The sequence below is a fragment of the Cannabis sativa genome, chromosome 1 (genome assembly GCF_029168945.1).
Source record: "Cannabis sativa cultivar Pink pepper isolate KNU-18-1 chromosome 1, ASM2916894v1, whole genome shotgun sequence".
Taxonomy (NCBI): domain Eukaryota; kingdom Viridiplantae; phylum Streptophyta; class Magnoliopsida; order Rosales; family Cannabaceae; genus Cannabis; species Cannabis sativa.
The window spans coordinates 28,607,770-28,627,622 of record NC_083601.1 but is presented as its reverse complement, the minus strand read 5'-3'; the positions used below and the strand labels follow the sequence as shown (position 1 = coordinate 28,627,622).

Sequence of the window (19,853 nt, the reverse complement as noted above, 5' to 3'; positions counted from 1 at the left end):
AAGCTTTCAGACATTGAAAGATAAACTCATAACAAGACTGTCCCGTGTGTTCCAACTAACAAAGACAAATTTGTAGTATATTGCGACGCATCAAAGCAAGGGCTCGGCTGTGTGTTGATGCAGAATGAGAAGGTGGTAGCCTATGCCTCTAGGCAGCTAAAGGAGTATGAGACAAGGTACCCAACTCATGACTTAGAGTTGGCAGCAGTGGTCTTTGCATTGAAAATCTGGAGGCACTACCTCTATGGAGAGAAGTGTGAAATATACACAGATCACAAAAGCCTAAAATACTTCTTTACGCGAAAGAGCTCAACATGAGACGAGAGGCGGTGGTTGGAACTGGTAAAAGATTACGATTGTGAGATACTGTACCATCCTGGAAAGGCTAATGTAGTGGCGGATGCACTTAGCAGACGCAACTATGCAAGCTTATCAATGTTAAGGGCATTAAAAGTGTCGCTGCAACAGGAAATCGAGAGATCTGGAATAGAGTTAGTAACAGGAAAGCTAGCTAACCTCACAATTGAATCAAATTTATTAGAGAATATCAAAGAAGAACAAGCCCAAGATGAGTTTTTAATCAAGAAGCGGGTCGAACTACAAAATGGGAAAGCCGGGGACTTCTCAGTTAATGAAGAGGGTATTCTACTATACAAGACAAGGGTGTGTGTACCTAAGAAAGCGGAGTTGCAATCAAAAATCTTACAAGAGGCGCACACTACACCCTATTCTTTACACCCAGGATCAACCAAAATGTACAATGATCTGAAAGGTAGGTATTGGTGGCCGGGTATGAAAAATGATATAGCAAAATTTGTAGCAAAATGTCTTACCTGCCAGCAAGTTAAGGCCGAACACCAGAGACCTGCGGGGCTGTTGCAATCTCTTGATATTCCTGAGTGGAAATGGGAAGATATTGCTATGGATTTTGTGACAGGGTTACCAAAGAACAGTAAACAACAGGATTCCATCTGGGTGATTATCGACAGACTCACGAAATCAACACATTTTCTGCCTGTGCGCACTAATTACAATGCAGAGCAATATGCTGAACTGTATGTAAAAGAAATTGTAAGGCTACACGGAGTCCCAAAGACCATTGTATCTGATAGAGGTTCAGTTTTTACTTCTAAGTTTTGGGAAAGTGTGCAAAGTGCTTTGGGCACAAAACTGAAGTTGAGTACAGCATTCCATCCTCAAACTGATGGACAATCGGAACGAACTATTCAAATACTAGAAGACATGCTACGAGCTTGTGCGTTGGATTTTCCAGGTAACTGGAGTAACTATTTGCCGCTAATGGAGTTCTCGTACAACAATAGCTATCAATCTACAATAGGGATGGCACCCTATGAAATGTTGTATGGGAGGAAGTGTCGATCACCACTACACTGGGATGAGGTTGGTGAAAAGCGATACTTAGGCCCAGACCTAGTAAGAGAGGCCACTGAAGCGGTAGAAAAGATTCCAAATAGAATGGTAACTGCACAAAGCCGCCAGAAAAGTTATGCCGACGCAAAGAGACGGAATGTGGAATTTGCAGTGGGTGATAAAGTGTTCCTTCGAGTGTTACCTATGAAAGGGGTTATGCGTTTTGGAAAGCGAGGAAAGCTAAGTCCAAGATTTATAGGTCCTTTTGAGATATTGGACAGAGTGGGACAGGTAGCTTATCGACTGGCATTGCCACCAGTATTAGCTGAGACGCATAATGTGTTCCATATTTCTATGCTACGAAAATACGTGTCGGATCCATCACACGTGCTGAACTATGAAAGAATGGAGCTAAAGCAGGACTTGAGTTATGAAGTGCGACCAGTTCGCATTATAGAGAGAGGAACGAAGGAGTTAAGGTCCAAAAGTATTCCTCTAGTAAAAGTTACGTGGAGCAACCGTTCAGAAAGGGAGGCAACGTGGGAAATGGAGGGAGACATGAAAGAACAGTACCCCGAACTTTTTGGTAAGTCTAATTTCGAGGACGAAATTTCCTTTAAGGAGGGTAGAATGTAATATCCAGTTTATTTTTATTATTATTATTATTATTATTATTATTATTATTATTATTATTATTATTGTTGTTGTTGTTGTTGTTGTTGTTGTTGTTGTGCGTGTGTGATTAGAAAAAAAATGATATATATATATATTAAATAGTGAGATAAATAAATAGTGAAGCATTAGATTAGTTAGTTAGTTTAAAATTTAAAATTTAAATTTAAATCAGCATAATTTTATCTGATTAGTTAGATATTTATTTTTAAATTTAAACCTATTATACGATATGTTATATACGTATATACTCTATAACCCTAGCAGCCAGATAGTATCGTATTCCCTTATTCTCACCATCTCTCAATTTCTTTTTTTTTATTCTCTCTATTGAACCAAATCAATTGTTTTAATCTTAAGAGCTTCGGGGTTAGCAATCAACCGATCATCGTTCCGTGTCTTCAAAATCTTCAGGTAAAATTCGTACTTGTTTTTATTTTCGTTTTCAGAGAAATAGGCTTTCATAAAACTATCATATCTCTCTCCCCATAGGTCCGTTTTCAGTGATCTAGGTACCGTTTTAAAGATAATTTAATGATCTATATTTTCTATGAAGAAACTCTTTCCTAATTCTGAATATTTCGATGTCAAAAAATTCATGTTTTACAGACTGTCGATTTACAGTTTTTCAAATTTCTTTTCGATATTGCCTTAGTAAAAGTGTCATATCTCTCTCGATATCTATTATTTTCAAGCGATTCTTGTACTGTTAGAAAGATAATTCAATAATCCATATTTTCTTTGAAGAAACCTTTCCCTAGTTCGGAGTTCTTACCAGTCAAAAGTTAGGATCTTTACTCGGTTATGGTATTTCGTTTTAAGTTTCGTTTCAGAAAAAGTGTCTTCAGTAAAAATTCAATATCTCTCTCAATTTCGATCCATTTTAAAAGATCTTTATCTCGTTTTAAAGCTTAGGAAAATAGCTACATTTTTTATGAAGAAAGTATTGTCTAGATCAGGGTGTAACTATTTTTAAAACATTTATTTTTAGGCTGTATTCAGAAATCGGCGTGATCCAGGATTTTAAAGAAACTGTTTTGAGAAAACATGCATAACTCCTAGATTATAGCTCCGATTTTGATGATCTTTATACCGTTAGAAAGGTCTTTCAATTAACTAAAAACTTTGTGAACAGTAGGACTTCTAATTCAAACGTTTTATATGTCAAATTCTAGGTTAAACTTGCTGTACAGTAAGAGTAATAAATATATTGAGTTTATCGGTGGACTAAGGGTTTCACTAATTGTTATAGGGCCTAGAAGGTATCGTAAGAGTTAATTACAGCGGAGTTGAGGTAAGGAAAAATAATTATACTTTATACTTGCTTTTTATATGGTTTGAGTACCTAGTATGACTGCTTGAATAAATTGTATTGAAACTGTGGAATGTGATAGTTTCGGTGAAATATTAGTGTTTTGTCGATGGATTGTATATGGCTGTTTAATCATGTTCCAGGTACTTGGAAGTGGTTGGAAACCACACATGTATGGTGATGTGGTAAGTAAGGCAGTGTACGTAAGGGTGCACTGGTTATTGGTACTGCGTTCTGGTTAAGAACGTAAGACACTCCAGATTTGTATGGAAGCTGGTGTGTGATTGTGAGTGTGAGTATGTGGTATTTCAGTATTTGTGTGGCTGCCTCTATTTATACTTATGATTAGGTTGTTGTATGTTTGATGTATATGTTTGTGCTATGATGTGTGAATGCTGGTACATAGTATTTTGTTTTCCTTACTGGGCTTTGCAGCTCACCCCTTATTTACCCCCTATGTGCAGATAAGTAAGCCTGTAAGCTTTTGGTGACAAGTTGAGTCTGGGCAGCATGGGGTGTATCTCGTGTGATCATGTAACTGCGTGTGGTCTTGGCCATCTTCCGCTGAAAGTTTTTTTTTAATTTATTAAACTTATCGAGGATGTTGTCGTTTAAATTTTCTATTACTTTTCCCTAAGTGGTAATACTTTATTTTCAACTGGGTACCCATGTTTTGAAAAGTGTTTTTTTTTAAAATAAAGGCAACATTAGTATCTTAACGCTAGTTTATTTATGGCATCTTATTTTACGTAAGTAAGGGCGTTACAATATTGTTAGGCTATTTTTAGCCTATGTTTTGGATCCAATTTATGTGCATTTCTAGCTGTGTTGGGACGGAATTACGCTTGTTTTCTATGTTTTCAGGTTCTTTGGAATAAAAGAGGTCTCGGGTGCAGAAATTCATTAAAAGACGTGCTGAGCCGAAGAAAACTCAATTTTTGAGTTTTTGTGCATATCTGGCCGCGGCTAAACACAACTTGGCCGCGGCTAGATCTCGAGAATTCAGAAGCATCAGTCGTCGCGGCGATGAAGAGGCTCGCCGCGGCGAGTTACGAGATACAGAGAGAGCCTAAATTTGGCAATTTCTCGCCGTGGCGAGAGGAAGCTTGGCCGCGGCGAGATCCCGTACGGACTAGGGGCATTTTCGTCCATCGAACCCTAAATTTCAATTATAAATAGAAAACTGCGATTGAAAGTCAGGGAGGCGATTTGGAACCCTAAAACACAGCAGAAAGAGGCAGGAAGAGCAGAGAAAATCAAAGTGAAGACCCAGAATTCATCCACCAACAGTTTCTTTCTCTATTCCTCTTTAATTTATTTATGTTGAATATTGTCATAGGAATGGTTATGGATTTATTTCTGAACTAAATTTCCCATTTAGGGAGGATGATGATTGTTGTTTAATGTTTTGCCTAGTTAATGTTTAATTGCCATTCCTCCATTCTTGTTTGTGAAATTATCTTAATTTGTGTTTAATTTCATGTTTAAGATTGATCACCTTGTGCATGTTCTATGATCTCAATTCAAAATCTGAAAAGTGAGAATTGAGAATGCTAAAATTAAGATAATCGATGTTCTATGTGAAACGAAAGTATTCACATGACTTATGTGACGAGTAGATTATTACTTAATGCTGATTTCATGTTAGTTTAATTAAGGAATTAATTAGATAACATGTGATTTAGAATCTAGAAGATCTGAAAGGAGCTAGGTTATTTCATAATCTGTCATTCACTTCAAGAATAGGATAGTAATTAAGCATTAACGATTTGGGTAAACAACAACAGGATTCTCCTCCCTATTATCTCATCTTGCTCAACTTTCAATTGTGTTATTAAGTTTTCTGAATTACTTTCATACTTTACTATTTTTAAATAATAATTACTTTTGATTCGCCAGATAGAATTATAAGTATAGTTTAGTGGTATTTAATCCAATTCCCTGTGGGATCGACCTCACCTGTGTGAGATTTACTACTTGATTGCGTATACTTGCGTAGTATTAATAAAATATAGCAACAAGTTTTTGGCGCCGTTGCCGGGGAATTGTATAAAGATTGATATTACATAAAATTATACTAACTTCTACTTTGGTTAATTTTTTTTTGCTTATTTCTAATCTGTTTCTTTTAGATTAAATTTTGTAATATTATTAAAAATTAAATTTTGTTCTAATTTAGTTTTTCTTTTTGATTTTAGTATTAATTTTGTTGTTTTAAGTGTTTATTCTTTTTAGTACTAATTTAGTTTTATTTTTCTTTTAATTTTACTAATGTGTTACTTATGAGTTTGACCTGCAAGATAAGTCCAGATGCTATATCTTGAGGATTTTGCCCAACAACACAATGAACCATTCTATTATGCTTGGAGGAGATTTAAAGAGCTTGGAGAGAGATGTTATCCCACTTTCTCAAGTGGATGTTTTACGTGGCTCTTTTATAACGGACTTAATGATGAAACAAGAAACTGGGTTGATTATGGAGCAGAGGTCACTGGAGCGCCTCTATTAATGAGAGGTTATGACGTAATAAATCTGTTGAATGATATGGCAGATTTTGATTACGACTGGCATTGGGATCCATCACTTCAGGGTTGGAGTCACCAATATCCACCTTATTGCCCGAATTCATCCCAACAAACTGAAAAAGAGGAGCAACTTCTATCACTTCTACAATCACTTCCAGGAGAGATTAACCGCTTAACTGACATGGTGAGATCCTTATGTGATAATTCAATGACTCATGATTCAGAATGTAATAACTCCAATGATGAAAGTTATGAGAGTTGTTGGTACAATGAAGAAGGGTCATTATTTGAATACAAGGAGGATAATGAGCCTACAATTGAAGATCAAGATCCTTGTGAAGAGGAAATCATTGAATATGAAATCACAAGTGAGGGTATGGATAGCCAAGTGGAGAGTGAGCAACAAGAAGAAGGGTTGTTAGATGAAAGTGTAGAAACTGTGACATTGGAGGATGAAGAAGAACATGGCATCATTGTTTCGACTTCATCAATGATATTGACTGATAAACCACCAATGAATCCATATATTTCATCTACATCATATCATATCCTCTACGAGCTACGAAAGGCTTCTCCCCAAGCTCATCATCCAAAGTCTTATGTTGTTGGTGCTGATTTTGGTTCAAACTCATCACTTGCCAAGCTTGAAGGCAAGTACAACAACAATTTTCAAGTTGTCTTGCATGACGCTTATTACGGGCGTCAACCGCTTGTTGATGTGGCGCTCAGGTAAGTCTCTCTCAACCACAATTTTATAATAACACATTGGGGACAATGTGCATCTTTAGTTTGGGGGGAGAGATTTAATTTTTTTCAGTTTATTTCAGTTTTTTTTCGTTTAGTTAGTTTTTTGTTAGTGTCATGTATTGATATCTGAGCTGGAATATTGATTGAACTACTGTTATTCACTTGTGCAATGGATTAAAATCTTAATTGTGTGCTTGACTCATAACTTTTTGAATTAAATTGGATGTGTATTAGAAGGTTGCTCATGTAGATGTAAAATATTTATTTTTGACGCATATCACTTTTGTTCTACTTGGATTGTGGAATGATTGGTTTAACATGGAATAAAATTTGTTTGACATACTCTCTTGAAGCGAAATCCTTGATGATTTTTGTTTGGAAAGTGATTTAGGCAAGTTTTCTTTGGAACGATTGAGCCTTTCAAGCCTACCTAAAAAAAGTTTTATCCTTAGTATACCCAAAGTTGAGCCTTAGCCTGTTTTAAAAATTTTTCACCACTTAACTGAGCTAAATTCGTTATCTTAAACTCTTTTCACCCTGAACATATCTTATTATGCCATGAGCCTTGAAGCAAGTTTGGGGGGAATAAGTGCTGTAAGTGAAAAAATATAAAGTGTAGGAATGAGAGATTGAAAAAAAAAAAATATAAGAATATTGTGTGTTGTGCCTATGAAAGAAAAAAAAAATGTGTCTTCTTGAAAAAAAAAGTTAAGAAAATTATGAGGTACACACATAAGAAAAATTGCAATCTCTTATTTCTGTTTTTGGGATATATGGAAAGAAAGCAAAAGAATTGTCTAGGTTTGTTTGGTATAATTGTGCTTATGGTATAGTATAGCCTAAATGACTTCTCACCTACCCATGTACCTAAGCCATGTGATGCTAACCGAAAAAGACCTATTGATTCCAAATAGAAATTTGTCAACATTAGTGGAGAGAGGTATGTCATTCAAACTTATTGATCATGTGTTAGTGGGATGTTGGAAAGTTAGAACAGTTGTGATATTGATGGAAATTGCGATGCTTTATGTTTGTATGAATTACTTACTTGTAAATTGCACATTCAACTTAGTTCTTAGAGTTGGCAAGTTGAAATTCTGGTTATTGATGGATTGAAGTTGTGCAGGTGGTGGTAACAATTAAATTGTTGGAAAGTTCAGCTATCATTGTCAGTTTTTTTTTAGTTTAGTCTTAGTTTACTCGGGGACGAGTAAAGAGTCAGTTTGGGGGAGTTTGTTAGGCTATTTTTAGCCTATGTTTTGGATCCAATTTATGTGCATTTCTAGCTGTGTTGGGACGGAATTACGCTTGTTTTCTATGTTTTCAGGTTCTTTGGAATAAAAGAGGTCTCGGGTGCGTAAATTCATTAAAAGACGTCTTTGGCCGAAGAAAACTCAATTTTTGAGTTTTTGTGCATATCCGGCCGCGGTAAACACAACTTGGCCGCGGTAGATCTCGAGAATTCGAAGCATCGATCGCCGCGGCGATGAAGAGGCTCGCCGCGGCGAGTTACGAGATACAGAGAGAGCCTAAATTTGGCAATTTCTCGCCGTGGCGAGAGGAAGCTTGGCCGCGGCGAGATCCCGTACGGACCAGGGGCATTTTCGTCCATCGAACCCTAAATTTCAATTATAAATAGAAAACTGCGATTGAAAGTCAGGGAGGCGATTTGGAACCCTAAAACACAGCAGAAAGAGGCGGGGAAGAGCGAGAGAAAATCAAAGTGAAGACCCGAATTCATCCACCAACGGTTCTTTCTCTATTCCTCTTTAATTTATTTATGTTGAATATTGTCATAGGAATGGTTATGGATTTATTTCTAAACTAAATTTCCCATTTAGGGAGGATGATGATTGTTGTTTAATGTTTTGCCTAGTTAATGTTTAATTGCCATTCCTCCATTCTTGTTTGTGAAATTATCTTAATTTGTGTTTAATTTCATGTTTAAGATTGATCACCTTGTGCATGTTCTATGATCTCAATTCAAAATCTGAAAAGTGAGAATTGAGAATGCTAAAATTAAGATAATCGATGTTCTATGTGAAACGAAAGTATTCACATGACTTATGTGACGAGTAGATTATTACTTAATGCTGATTTCATGTTAGTTTAATTAAGGAATTAATTAGATAACATGTGATTTAGAATCTAGAAGATCTGAAAGGAGCTAGGTTATTTCATAATCTGTCATTCACTTCAAGAATAGGATAGTAATTAAGCATTAACGATTTGGGTAAACAACAACAGGATTCTCCTCCCTATTATCTCATCTTGCTCAACTTTCAATTGTGTTATTAAGTTTTCTGAATTACTTTCATACTTTACTATTTTTAAATAATAATTACTTTTGATTCGCCAGATAGAATTATAAGTATAGTTTAGTGGTATTTAATCCAATTCCCTGTGGGATCGACCTCACCTGTGTGAGATTTACTATTTGATTGCGTATACTTGCGTAGTATTAATAAAATATAGCAACATATATTCCCATTAATTATCATTAATTAAAAATAATGCATAACAATTATGTAACAAAATTAAAACTTAACCAAAAAATTTCAACTTCCGTTGTAGTCTAGTTGGTCAGGATATTCGGCTCTCACCCGAAAGACCCGGGTTCAAGTCCCGGCAACGGAATTTTTAAGTTCTATATCTTTTGCATAACATTTCAGGGGCCCACCATAGACGATGGACCGTAATTTTGGTGTATCGAAAAGCAAAGATCCGCAAAATCACTTCACCGAGGCGGGAATTGGAAGGCTCTCACTAAGAAGACTCAGTTTCACACTCACTCTCTCTCTCGCTCTCGCTCTCGCTCTCCTGGAAAATGGCTGCCATGGCGGAAGACACGACAAGGCAGAAGGAAGAATTAGATGGATTACCAGTGGAAGAGGAAGACGACGAGCACGGTTCCAAGGAGAGGGTGGTACAGAAGTACTTTCTCTTAGAATGGGAGCTCGTTAAATCCCTCTTAAACGGGATTGTTTCCGAAGGACGTGTCTCTGATCCCTCCATTCCTCATAAGATCCGATCCATTGTACTCTCTCTCTCTCTCGCTCTCTCTCTCTCTAGATTGTTCTGTTTGCATTGTCATTGTCAGTGTCGGACCTAAATTTACTTACTTTGAACTGAAATGGCTTCGGTATTGGTGTTATTGGTTTAGCATCAGTAACGGGATAGAGTTCTAAAATTTGTGCTTAGATCCATTCACATAATGTTTTTGTTCAAAGTAAAATTCAGAATTTATTTATATGGGTAAACGGTGTAGAAAAATTAATCTAAACGCTTTTAGATAGTCAGTTTCTGTTCATATCGTTTATCAATGGAAACAAGTAAACAATTTCAATCTCAATCATGAAGTAAATGCTCAAACTTTGCATTTCAGAATGAAGACTACTATTAGTCTGATAACATGAAACTGAAAAATTTGATTACTTGAAGCCTGAAGATTATGCAATATGTTGAAAAGTTTGATTTTTTAAATGCAGATGGACAAGTATCAAGAACAGGGGCAGCTACTGGAGCCTTACTTGGAGACCATAGTTTCCCCTCTGATGTTTATTGTCCGTTCTAAAACGATTGAGCTAGGTGTAGCTTCTGACGAAATTTTTGAAGTTATTAAGCCAATATGCATCATTCTTTATTCTCTGGTCACTGTCTGTGGATACAAGGCTGTAATCAGGTTCTTTCCCCATCAAGTTTCGGACTTGGAGCTAGCTGTCTCTCTCTTGGAGAAGTGTCATTATACAAAATCTGTGTCGTCTCTCCGGCAGGAAAGTACAGGAGAAATGGAAGCTAAATGTGTAATGCTTTTGTGGCTCTCAATACTGGTCTTGGTTCCATTTGATATCTCCAGTGTTGATACGAGTATAACAAGTAACACTAATCTTGGTGAACATGAGCCAGCTCCTTTGGTTTTGAAGATTATAGGATTTTCCAAGGATTATTTGGCAAATGCAGGCCCTATGCGCTCTATATCTGCTCTTGTACTCTCTAAACTTCTAACACGTCCAGATATGCCAAAGGCCTTTTCCAGGTTTCATAAATTGTTCTCATTTTCATGCTTACTTGCTGGCTGATAAATTGATAATATTGATTGCCCCTTTAATTTTATTTTGAATCATTGTCACAATTATTTATAGGTTTCTTTAAACAGGTGTCACTTTATTCTTAGAATGATTCTTTTCTCCCCTCAAAATCTAGTGAAGTGACACATTTCACATGTTGATGTCAGTTTAATAGCTAGTTTATATGAAAATAATGCGGTCTCTTTAATGTCTAAATCTATGATTACATGCTTGCTTGTGTTACAACTATTTTTCATACTGCTTCGACTTACTTTTCCTATTTGATAATTTCTTCTTCAGTTTTGTTGATTGGACACATGAAGTCCTATCTTCTGTCGTAGATGATGCCATGGATCACTTCCGGTTACTTGGAGTTGTAGAAGCACTTACTGCCATTTTTAAGGTATGAGTTTTGGATGGAGTATCATTTTATTATTAAATATTTCCTTGTTGTTTCCAGTAGAAGCACTTATGGATACATCTTTCTTTAAATAAACATATCGTTAATAGTCTTTTCTACCCCATTTGAATTTCAACAAAATTTTCTTATCATAGTGCTGTTTGGTAACTGCCTTAATACCTTAGCTTCTGTATATCTTATGTATGATCTGTAATAGACAGAGTGGTGGACGGAACCTCTTGCTTGATATAGTTGCTAAAGTTTGGGATGACACAGCATTATTGATCAAGTCAAGTTATGCAGCACGGAGTCCTTTGCTTCGCAAATATTTGATGAAGTTAACTCAGCGGATTGGGTTTATTTGTCTCCCTCATCGTATACCTTCATGGCGTTATGTGGTTAGAGATGTTAAATCTTTGTTTTCTTTCTATACTTCATATTTCCCAAAGAATTATTCTGTTTCCATCCCAAATTTTAATATGTTTGAATTGAAACGCAGAGCAAAACCACCTCATTAGGAGAAAATGTATCTCTCTCTGCATCCAGGGAAAGTGATCAACACAGTTATGGCACGAACGTTGTTGATTGCGGCTCTGATAAAACTTCCAGCTGCCTGCAGGATGAAGATATAGATGTTCCAGAAATTGTTGAAGAAATCATTGAGATGTTACTTACTGGTTTAAGAGACACAGTATGTCTATTGGGCTAGGCCTTGTTAAGAGCTTGGTTACTTCCTTATAAGGCTAAAATAAGTATTTATGTTCTGTCACAAATTCAATAGGACATTTTTCTTCTGACGCTTTATTATATTTTTTTAATTTTAGTTGTGTTGCTGGTTGTCTCTGAGAAGTGCTTATCTATGATATAAAATTAACGTTAAACTCCACATGAACTATATATATGAGTTTGCTGTTGTTGGTTATGTGATGCAGGATACTGTAGTGCGTTGGTCTGCTGCAAAAGGTATAGGCCGTATTACTTCACGTCTTACATCTGCCCTCTCAGAGGAGGTGCTCTCATCTGTCTTGGAGCTATTTTCACCTGGCGAGGTACCCTTATGCATTTGTACTATAAATAATTTGTTATATGATTCTACCTAGTTTTTCTGTAAAATGGCTTAAGTTGCCAACTTCATACCATGAATTTGTCCTCTCATGTCAAATTCCAGGGTGATGGTTCTTGGCATGGAGGTTGCTTAGCTTTGGCTGAATTGGCTCGTAGAGGATTGCTGTTGCCAGTTAGTCTTCCCAATGTCGTACCTGTTGTTGCGAAGGTTACATTGAAAAGTTTTTCATCTCTATACATCTGTAGAAGTTAGTGTACTGTACTATGTTTATAACCTTATTTGGAACCATGTTGAAATAAGTTTGTATTTTTTTGTTGAGATTGTATAACTTATCTTCAAAACAATGTATCTACTCATAATTCTTTAATTTCATTAGGCTTGAGTATTTGGATGTTGCTTGATAGATATAAGCACTGATGATGGATAAATCTTTAAAACAGGCACTGCATTATGATATACGAAGGGGTCCACATAGTGTTGGTTCTCATGTACGCGATGCTGCTGCTTATGTTTGTTGGGCTTTTGGTCGTGCATATTATCACTCAGATATGAGGAACATTTTGGACCAACTTGCTCCGCATCTTTTGTCGGTGGCCTGCTATGACCGTGAGGTGCAATTTAATTTATTTATTTAAGTATGGATTTAGTTGCTACTTAAATATCACCTGTGTGAAGTTTCTGAGCTATCATGTCAGGTGAACTGTCGAAGAGCAGCAGCAGCAGCTTTTCAGGAGAATGTTGGAAGACAAGGGAATTACCCACATGGCATTGACATTGTGAACACAGCAGATTATTTTTCACTTTCTTCTCGAGTACACTCCTACACTCATGTTGCTGTGTTTATTGCTCAATTTGAGGGTTATCTTTATCCGTTTGCAGAGGAGCTTCTATATAACAAGATCTGTCACTGGGTAAGCTCCTACTTTGTTTTATTATTATTATTGTTGTTATTTTAACTAAAGATATATTTCTGCATAGTTTTCCTTTTTTATTATTATTTGTTTTTGGAAATTTTAAGAACAGTTGCCCTAATTTCATCAGGATAAAGGTTTGAGAGAACTTGCAGCAGAGGCTCTTTCTGCTCTTGTCAAGTATGACCCAGTGTATTTTGCGGACTCTGTTTTGGAAACACTAATTCCTTGTACTCTTTCATCTGACTTGTGCATGCGTCATGGGGCAACATTGGCCGTTGGGGAACTTGTTTTGGCACTACATCAATGTGATTACGCGCTTTCTTCTGGTGAGTGATCTTGCCTTCTTTGAACTGTTTAAGGATATGCTTGGAAGTAACTGTGTAATACTACCCTAGTAATATTTTAAAATTCAATGTGTTTGGATGTCAAGTAGTAATTGCATATGAATTCTTATTTTCATATTTGGCAAATGAGTTGGTAGTTATAATATTAATTAGCCAAAAAATGGTAATATTTTGTAATTACACCCCATTCTCATGGGTGACCATGAGAATTTGAGTGTAACTGAGACCCCTCAAATTCAATTACCTCCAATTACATGGGTACAGTATAATTATCTAGCTGAACAAACACACCAAACCTTGTAGTTACTTCGACTTACACTCAATTCCAATTACATAGTGTCTTTCCAAATGCGCCCTAAATGTTTAGACGAACTTGGAGAATTTATAATTGGTATCACAGTTACAATTTGGGTCTTTGAAGTTTCAGTTTGTGAGTTAAGGTGAGGTATTTAATTTTTTTCATTTCCATTATGTGTGTTAGGAAGTTAGAATTCAAAGCACTAAAACCGTGTTAGAATACCAGTTCTTGTCATGACTAGAATACATTGTATTCTTGAAATTTGTCAAATTTTAAAGTCACTAGAAATGTATCGTCTTGTATCGTTTGACCTTGTTCCCCTTGTGATGCACAAACCAAAAGTTCTAAATTGTGATTTTACTCAACTTGTCTTGTTCAGAAAAACAAAAACGTGTTGCTGCTGTTGTTCCTGCTATTGAGAAAGCACGCTTATATCGTGGAAAGGGTGGAGAGATAATGCGTTTAGCTGTTTCACGATTCATTGAATGTATATCTTTAGTTCGTTTGTCATTAACAGAAAAGATAAAACGGAGTTTGCTTGAGACTCTAAACGAGAATTTGAGGCATCCTAATTCTCAGATTCAGGTGCTTTTTCTTATCCCCAAGTTGTTCATTAATGTCATAAACAAGTTTGCTAATCTATTTTTTTCACATATAATATACATTGTATAGGATGCTGCTGTTAAAGCTCTGAAAGAGTTTGTTCTAGCATACTTAGTTGCTCATGACGTCGGAGGTACTAGTGATATAACGTCTAAGTATCTTCTATTGTTGGCTGATCAAAATGTTGCTGTGAGAAGAGGATCAGCTTTGGCAATAGGTGTTTTGCCATATGAACTATTGGCCAAGAGGTGGAGGGATGTCCTTACAAAGCTCTGTAGCTGTTGTGCAATTGAGGTGTGTTGAAGTTTAATCATCTTAAAAGTTTTCTCATTTCCATGCGCAAATTGTTGATTATCATAATTGGATCATTTGTGCAGGATAATCCTGATGATAGAGATGCTGAAGCACGAGTAAATGCTGTGAAAGGACTTGTATCAGTTTGTGAAAAATTAACTCAAGATCAAAATAGTGATGGTAGTAGACCTCTAGGGGAGGATTATATGGATTTGATACTGCTGATAAAAAATGAAGTGATGACGAGTCTATTGAAAGCTCTTGATGATTATTCTGTTGATAACAGAGGTGATGTGGGCTCTTGGGTTCGTGAGGCTGCCATGGATGGCCTTGAGAGATGTACTTACATACTTTGTAATAGAGCTTCAGTTGGTTTAACTGAAATTTCAGGTGAAGTTGAGCCTTCATCAGAGCTTCATAACAGTGATCTGGTCGAGAATAATCAGTCAACTTCAATTTTCGATGCTAACCTTGCAACTACTGTTGTTGGGGGAATATGCAAGCAAGCTGTTGAGAAAATGGACAAACTAAGAGAAGTGGCTGCTATGGTTCTTCAGAGGATTTTGTATTGTAAGATAGTTTATATCCCACATATACCTTACAGGGAAAAGCTGGAAGGAATTGTTCCTGAGAAAACCGACTTGAAATGGACTGTGAGTGAATGTGCTATTTCATCAGTGTTTTAGAATGTAATTGACTTCTTTAAGTTAGCAAAAACAAAACATTTATATTTGATTGATTCATTGTTTGTAGGTACCCTCTTTCTCATATCCACGCTTCGTACAATTGCTTCAGTTCAGCTGTTATAGCAGGTTAGTACTGTCTGGTCTAGTAATCTCTATTGGTGGCTTGCAAGAATCTTTGAGGAAGTCATCTCTGTCAGCATTGTTGGACTATCTTCAAGCTGTTGAAATTGGAAACGAGGATGAGAGAAAGTCTAGAGAATATATGCTATCAACCGACATGCTTTGGGTACTCCAGAATTACAGGAAGTGTGACAGGGTCATTATACCTACATTAAAGGTATATTCATATAAACTCCGCTTAAATATAAAACTATACTTCTTGTGAAATGTTCTGATTTTGACAATATTCTGTTCTGTATTGCAGACCATTGAAATTCTCTTCAGTAATAAGATATTTCTGAATATGGAGGTTGGTTGTTCTTTTTATTTATTTTCCTTCTCCTAAGTCCTAACTATACTATTACATATGTGCCGGTATTTATTTCTATTCTTTTATTGCCTGGATATTAATTTCAATCCACAGGCTCACACCACGGTCTTTCTTGCTGGTGTGTTGGATTCTCTGGAAGCTGAATTAAAGGGATCAAGAGACTTCTCCAAGTTATATGCAGGAATCGCAATACTTGGATATGTAGCTTCTACTTTGGAAAGCCCTGGAAATGTTCAGGCTTTCTCTCATCTTCTCAGCTTCTTAGGTCACCGGTACCCTAAGGTCAGTAATACTCCCAATATACGACTACGACTAATAAGATGAATTACTTTCTGCCCCTGTATGAGAATCGGTATTAACATGTCACCCCAGTTAAGTTACCTCCATTCTTGCTCTCAACTCTTTGCCATTGATACTGGCAAAAATGGTCTTTACTTTTTCCCTTTCCATCCTTGTATTGCAATGTAGTGACTTATGCTACTATTTTATTTGCGTTTACATTCTGATTATTACTTTTTGGTATCAATCTAGATAAGGAAAGCTGCTGCTGAACAAGTATACCTTGTGCTCCTGCAAAATGGGGATCTTGTGAATGAGCACAAGATTGAGAAGGCTCTTGAAATAATATCAGAAACGTGTTGGGATGGTGACTTAGAAGCATCAAGGCTTGAAAGGTTAGAGTTGTATGATATGGCCGGTCTTGACGCTGAGCTGCTTCGAAAATTGAGTGGAGTACCTAAAAAGAACAGGGAGAGGAAGCCCACAGCGTCTGATGAAAATGCGTCATATTCTTCGTTAGTAGGGTCTTCTGGGTTTTAGTTTCACCATTTTCGGCTTGATCGTTTGTTCCCTTTGATTATTTCACCTTAAATTTATGCATACCACTTGAGGAGGAAATCTGAATTATTGGTAACTTAGTAGTGTTATCTTATGCTTTTGAAGCATAATAGTTGTGAGAAAGATGAAAAAAGGGAATGATGATAGGAATGTCCGAGTCAAAATTTGGAGTCCAACTTCGATTATTTTAATATAATGAAACATGTGTCCTTGAGTTCAGGAGTACGAGGACATTTGAATTTTGAAAATGTGCATAAACCACCATTCCAATTTAATTTTCTAAGTGCTAAATGTGTTGAACAGTTTTCTTTAAAGTAAATTTTATTTTTCTCGTTACTTTCCTAAATGTGTGGAATGTGTTGCATCATCATTCGTCTGTTTTTGTTTTTTCACATCCTCAATATGCAGAATAATATTATTATTTTAAATAATTAATGTTATTTCTTTGTACGATTACTAATCTAGTGAAACATGAAAATAAGAATTAGATTACTACTCTAATAATTATACTTACTTCCAAAGACACTTTTGTCATCTCATTTCTTTTCTATTTTAAATATGAGTAATGATATATGCAATTATACACAAAAATATATATAAATAGGGTGATTGGTTAAAATTACTTGTATCATCTCCAATGGAAGATGTAAAGTTTAGCTCCAATGAAAGATGTAAAGTTTATTCTAAATTTGACTCAAAAAATAAAGGGATAATTACATAAGGCACTAATTTTTTTTGTAAAAAAATTATATTTTTATGTTAATTTTTTTTTATATAACAAAAAATAACATAAAAACAACACGAAAAATAACAAAAAATTACATAAAAGTAACATGAAAATAACAATTAATTAACATAAAAAAAAAAATACATATAACAAAAAATCAACAACAAATTAACAAAAGTATAACATAAAAAACCGTATTTTCTGTAAATAAAATAAAAAAAATCGTAAAAATATTTAAAATTCTGTTGAAACCATATTTTTGTAATTTTTTTTGTTGTGTTTGTGTATTTGTGAAAATAAATCAATGTTATATTTGGCCCGAACTTTACAGTAGTTATTCAATGCATTCGGAGTAAAATGAATTTTTTTAATAGAAATATTTAAAAAAATCAACAAAAGAATTTAATTTTTAATTGAAAGTATATAAACACCCTATTAAATATAAAAAAAATATTAAAAATTATTAATTACATTAATGAGTTGTAATGCAAAATTTAACTCATGCTTTAGACCATCTCTAATGGAAAATCTAAAATTTGTATTAATTTTGGTACAAAAAATGAGTTTGTGTTATATTTGGCCCACTATTTACAATTGTGCTCCAATCCACAAGATGTAAAATAAGGAAAAAATAATTAATTATATTGATGGTCATTTCATATTTTGTTGAGAATATACAAAAATTATTATGTTTTATTCATTTATTATTTAAATAATGGTAATATGGTAAATAAAGAATATATAGTTAAGTAAAAGTCAATGAATCATAATAATTAGTGACATTATAATAAATAAAAAAAGTAGGATGTATTGTGGGCTAAATTTAGCACAATATTATAGTGAAAATTACATGAAATATGGGATTTCATAACAAAGTTAGAAAAATATGGCATTTTTAAGTTTGCCACTCTTCTATGGCATTTTTTTACATTTAAGATTTTTTATGGTATTTGATATGCCATATTTTTATAAACTTATTATCCAATCCCATATTTTATGTTTTTGTTTTTAGCTTAATTAGTTTTATTTATTTTTTAATTTATTTTACACTTACATTTGAGGGTTTCTTTTTATTTGAAAAATTTACACCAAATATTGCATTTTTTTTCAAACATTACATTTTTAATTTGACAAGAATATTTTATTTTTATACTTTTATTATTTTTTTTTTCTTTTTTACTTATTGAAACTTCAAAAAGTTTTTTTTCTGTTTTGTTTTTTTATATATTTTTTAGTCAATTTTGGCTCTCTTTTTTCTTTTCAACTTTTAAGTCGATTCTTTACTTTTTTATCTTTCTTTCACTTATCTCTCTCTATTGTTTTTTTTTTAATTTCTTTTTGTGTCTCTCTTTTTTTTTTTTAATTTTTTTTCTCAACCTAATTTTTTTTTCTCTTAATATATATAATAAGTGTACATTTTTTTATTTCATTTTTTTTTTTACAAAAATTAAACTTGTTTTTTATTTAAACTACTATTTGTTTTTTTTTATTAAAAACTAATTATTCCATTAAAAACAGCAGAAAAAAAAAACCAGTTTCATCAACATCATCCTGAAAAAAAAAACAATATAAAAAATCATAATCTAAAAAGAATCCAAACTTTAAAAACTAGTTTCATCAACATTGAAAGAAACTAATAATTTCATTTAAAGAATACAAAAAATAGTTTCATCAACAAGATAATGAAAAAAATTACAATCTAAAGACGATACTAACTTTAAAAACCAGTTTCATCAATATTAAAAGAAACGAATTATTTCATTAAAAGAGGCAAAAAAAAAAAATAGTTTCATCAATAACATAATAAAAAATACACAATGCCTAATGACTAAACTTTTACAAATTAACGATACTAAATTTAAAAACCAGTTTCGAACATATAAATTTTATATCAATACCTAATAATCAAACTTCTAACTTCATTCTTTATTTTAGCATTTAATTTTTTATTTGCTTGCTCAAAAATTAGAGTTAATTTAAACATACAATATGCAGCAAATATAACAAAGAGAATCATAAATTAAAATGAAAGAGAAAAAAAAAAGAAACAAAGAAAATTAAAGAGACAAAAGTGCAATAAAAACCATAAAAGAATAACAAAAAAAAAACAGTGGAATGTGAGAAACCAGTTAGTAAAACAACCAAAATAAAAACAAACAAATAAAAACCAGTTTCTTGAAATAAATTAATAAAAAATTGAATAAAATTCAATTATGAACAACAATAAAAAAAAATTAGTTATAAAAACTAGTTACTTAAAAAAACCAGTTATGAAAATAATAAAATAATATGTGTGTCAGAAACTGATTAATTAAAATAAAATAAAAATTGTTGGTCAAATATCATACAATAAGAAAACTGGTTTTATACAAACTAAAAAATATATAATAATATCATAAAAATTGAGCAACCCTATTAAAGAACAGTTAAAATCTGTGAAACCAGTTTCGACATGTGAAACCAGTTTTGACGTTACAAAAAATCATAACAAAACACAAAT

General features: G+C 34.0%; 1 protein-coding gene and 1 non-coding gene across 2 annotated transcripts; both read left to right on the top strand.

The window, feature by feature from the left end:
* Positions 1-9,191: 9,191 nt before the first annotated feature.
* Positions 9,192-9,264, top strand: TRNAE-CUC (transfer RNA glutamic acid (anticodon CUC)). The gene has a single exon. It is a non-coding gene; the product is annotated as a tRNA-Glu (tRNA).
* A 39-nt stretch (positions 9,265-9,303) lies between these two features.
* On the top strand, positions 9,304-16,874 carry LOC115705831 (tubulin-folding cofactor D). Its single transcript, XM_030633277.2, has 17 exons — positions 9,304-9,664; positions 10,116-10,663; positions 10,995-11,097; positions 11,316-11,492; positions 11,594-11,785; positions 12,027-12,143; positions 12,263-12,367; positions 12,601-12,771; positions 12,856-13,071; positions 13,202-13,400; positions 14,096-14,301; positions 14,389-14,613; positions 14,697-15,266; positions 15,367-15,636; positions 15,724-15,768; positions 15,883-16,071; positions 16,321-16,874. Exons 1-17 carry the CDS (start codon positions 9,455-9,457, stop codon positions 16,606-16,608), a joined length of 3,831 nt encoding a protein of 1,276 aa, XP_030489137.2. The 5' UTR covers positions 9,304-9,454; the 3' UTR covers positions 16,609-16,874.
* The last annotated feature ends 2,979 nt before the right edge of the window (positions 16,875-19,853 follow it).

Excerpts from the sequence above, each read along its gene's own strand:
- LOC115705831 (XM_030633277.2), top strand. The coding sequence starts at position 9,455 with ATGGCTGCCATGGCGGAAGACACGACAAGGCAGAAGGAAGAATTAGAT. Across the intron at positions 12,772-12,855 it reads TGGCCTGCTATGACCGTGAG|GTGAACTGTCGAAGAGCAGC; the intron begins GTGCAATTTAAT and ends CTATCATGTCAG. Across the intron at positions 13,401-14,095 it reads TGATTACGCGCTTTCTTCTG|AAAAACAAAAACGTGTTGCT; the intron begins GTGAGTGATCTT and ends TGTCTTGTTCAG.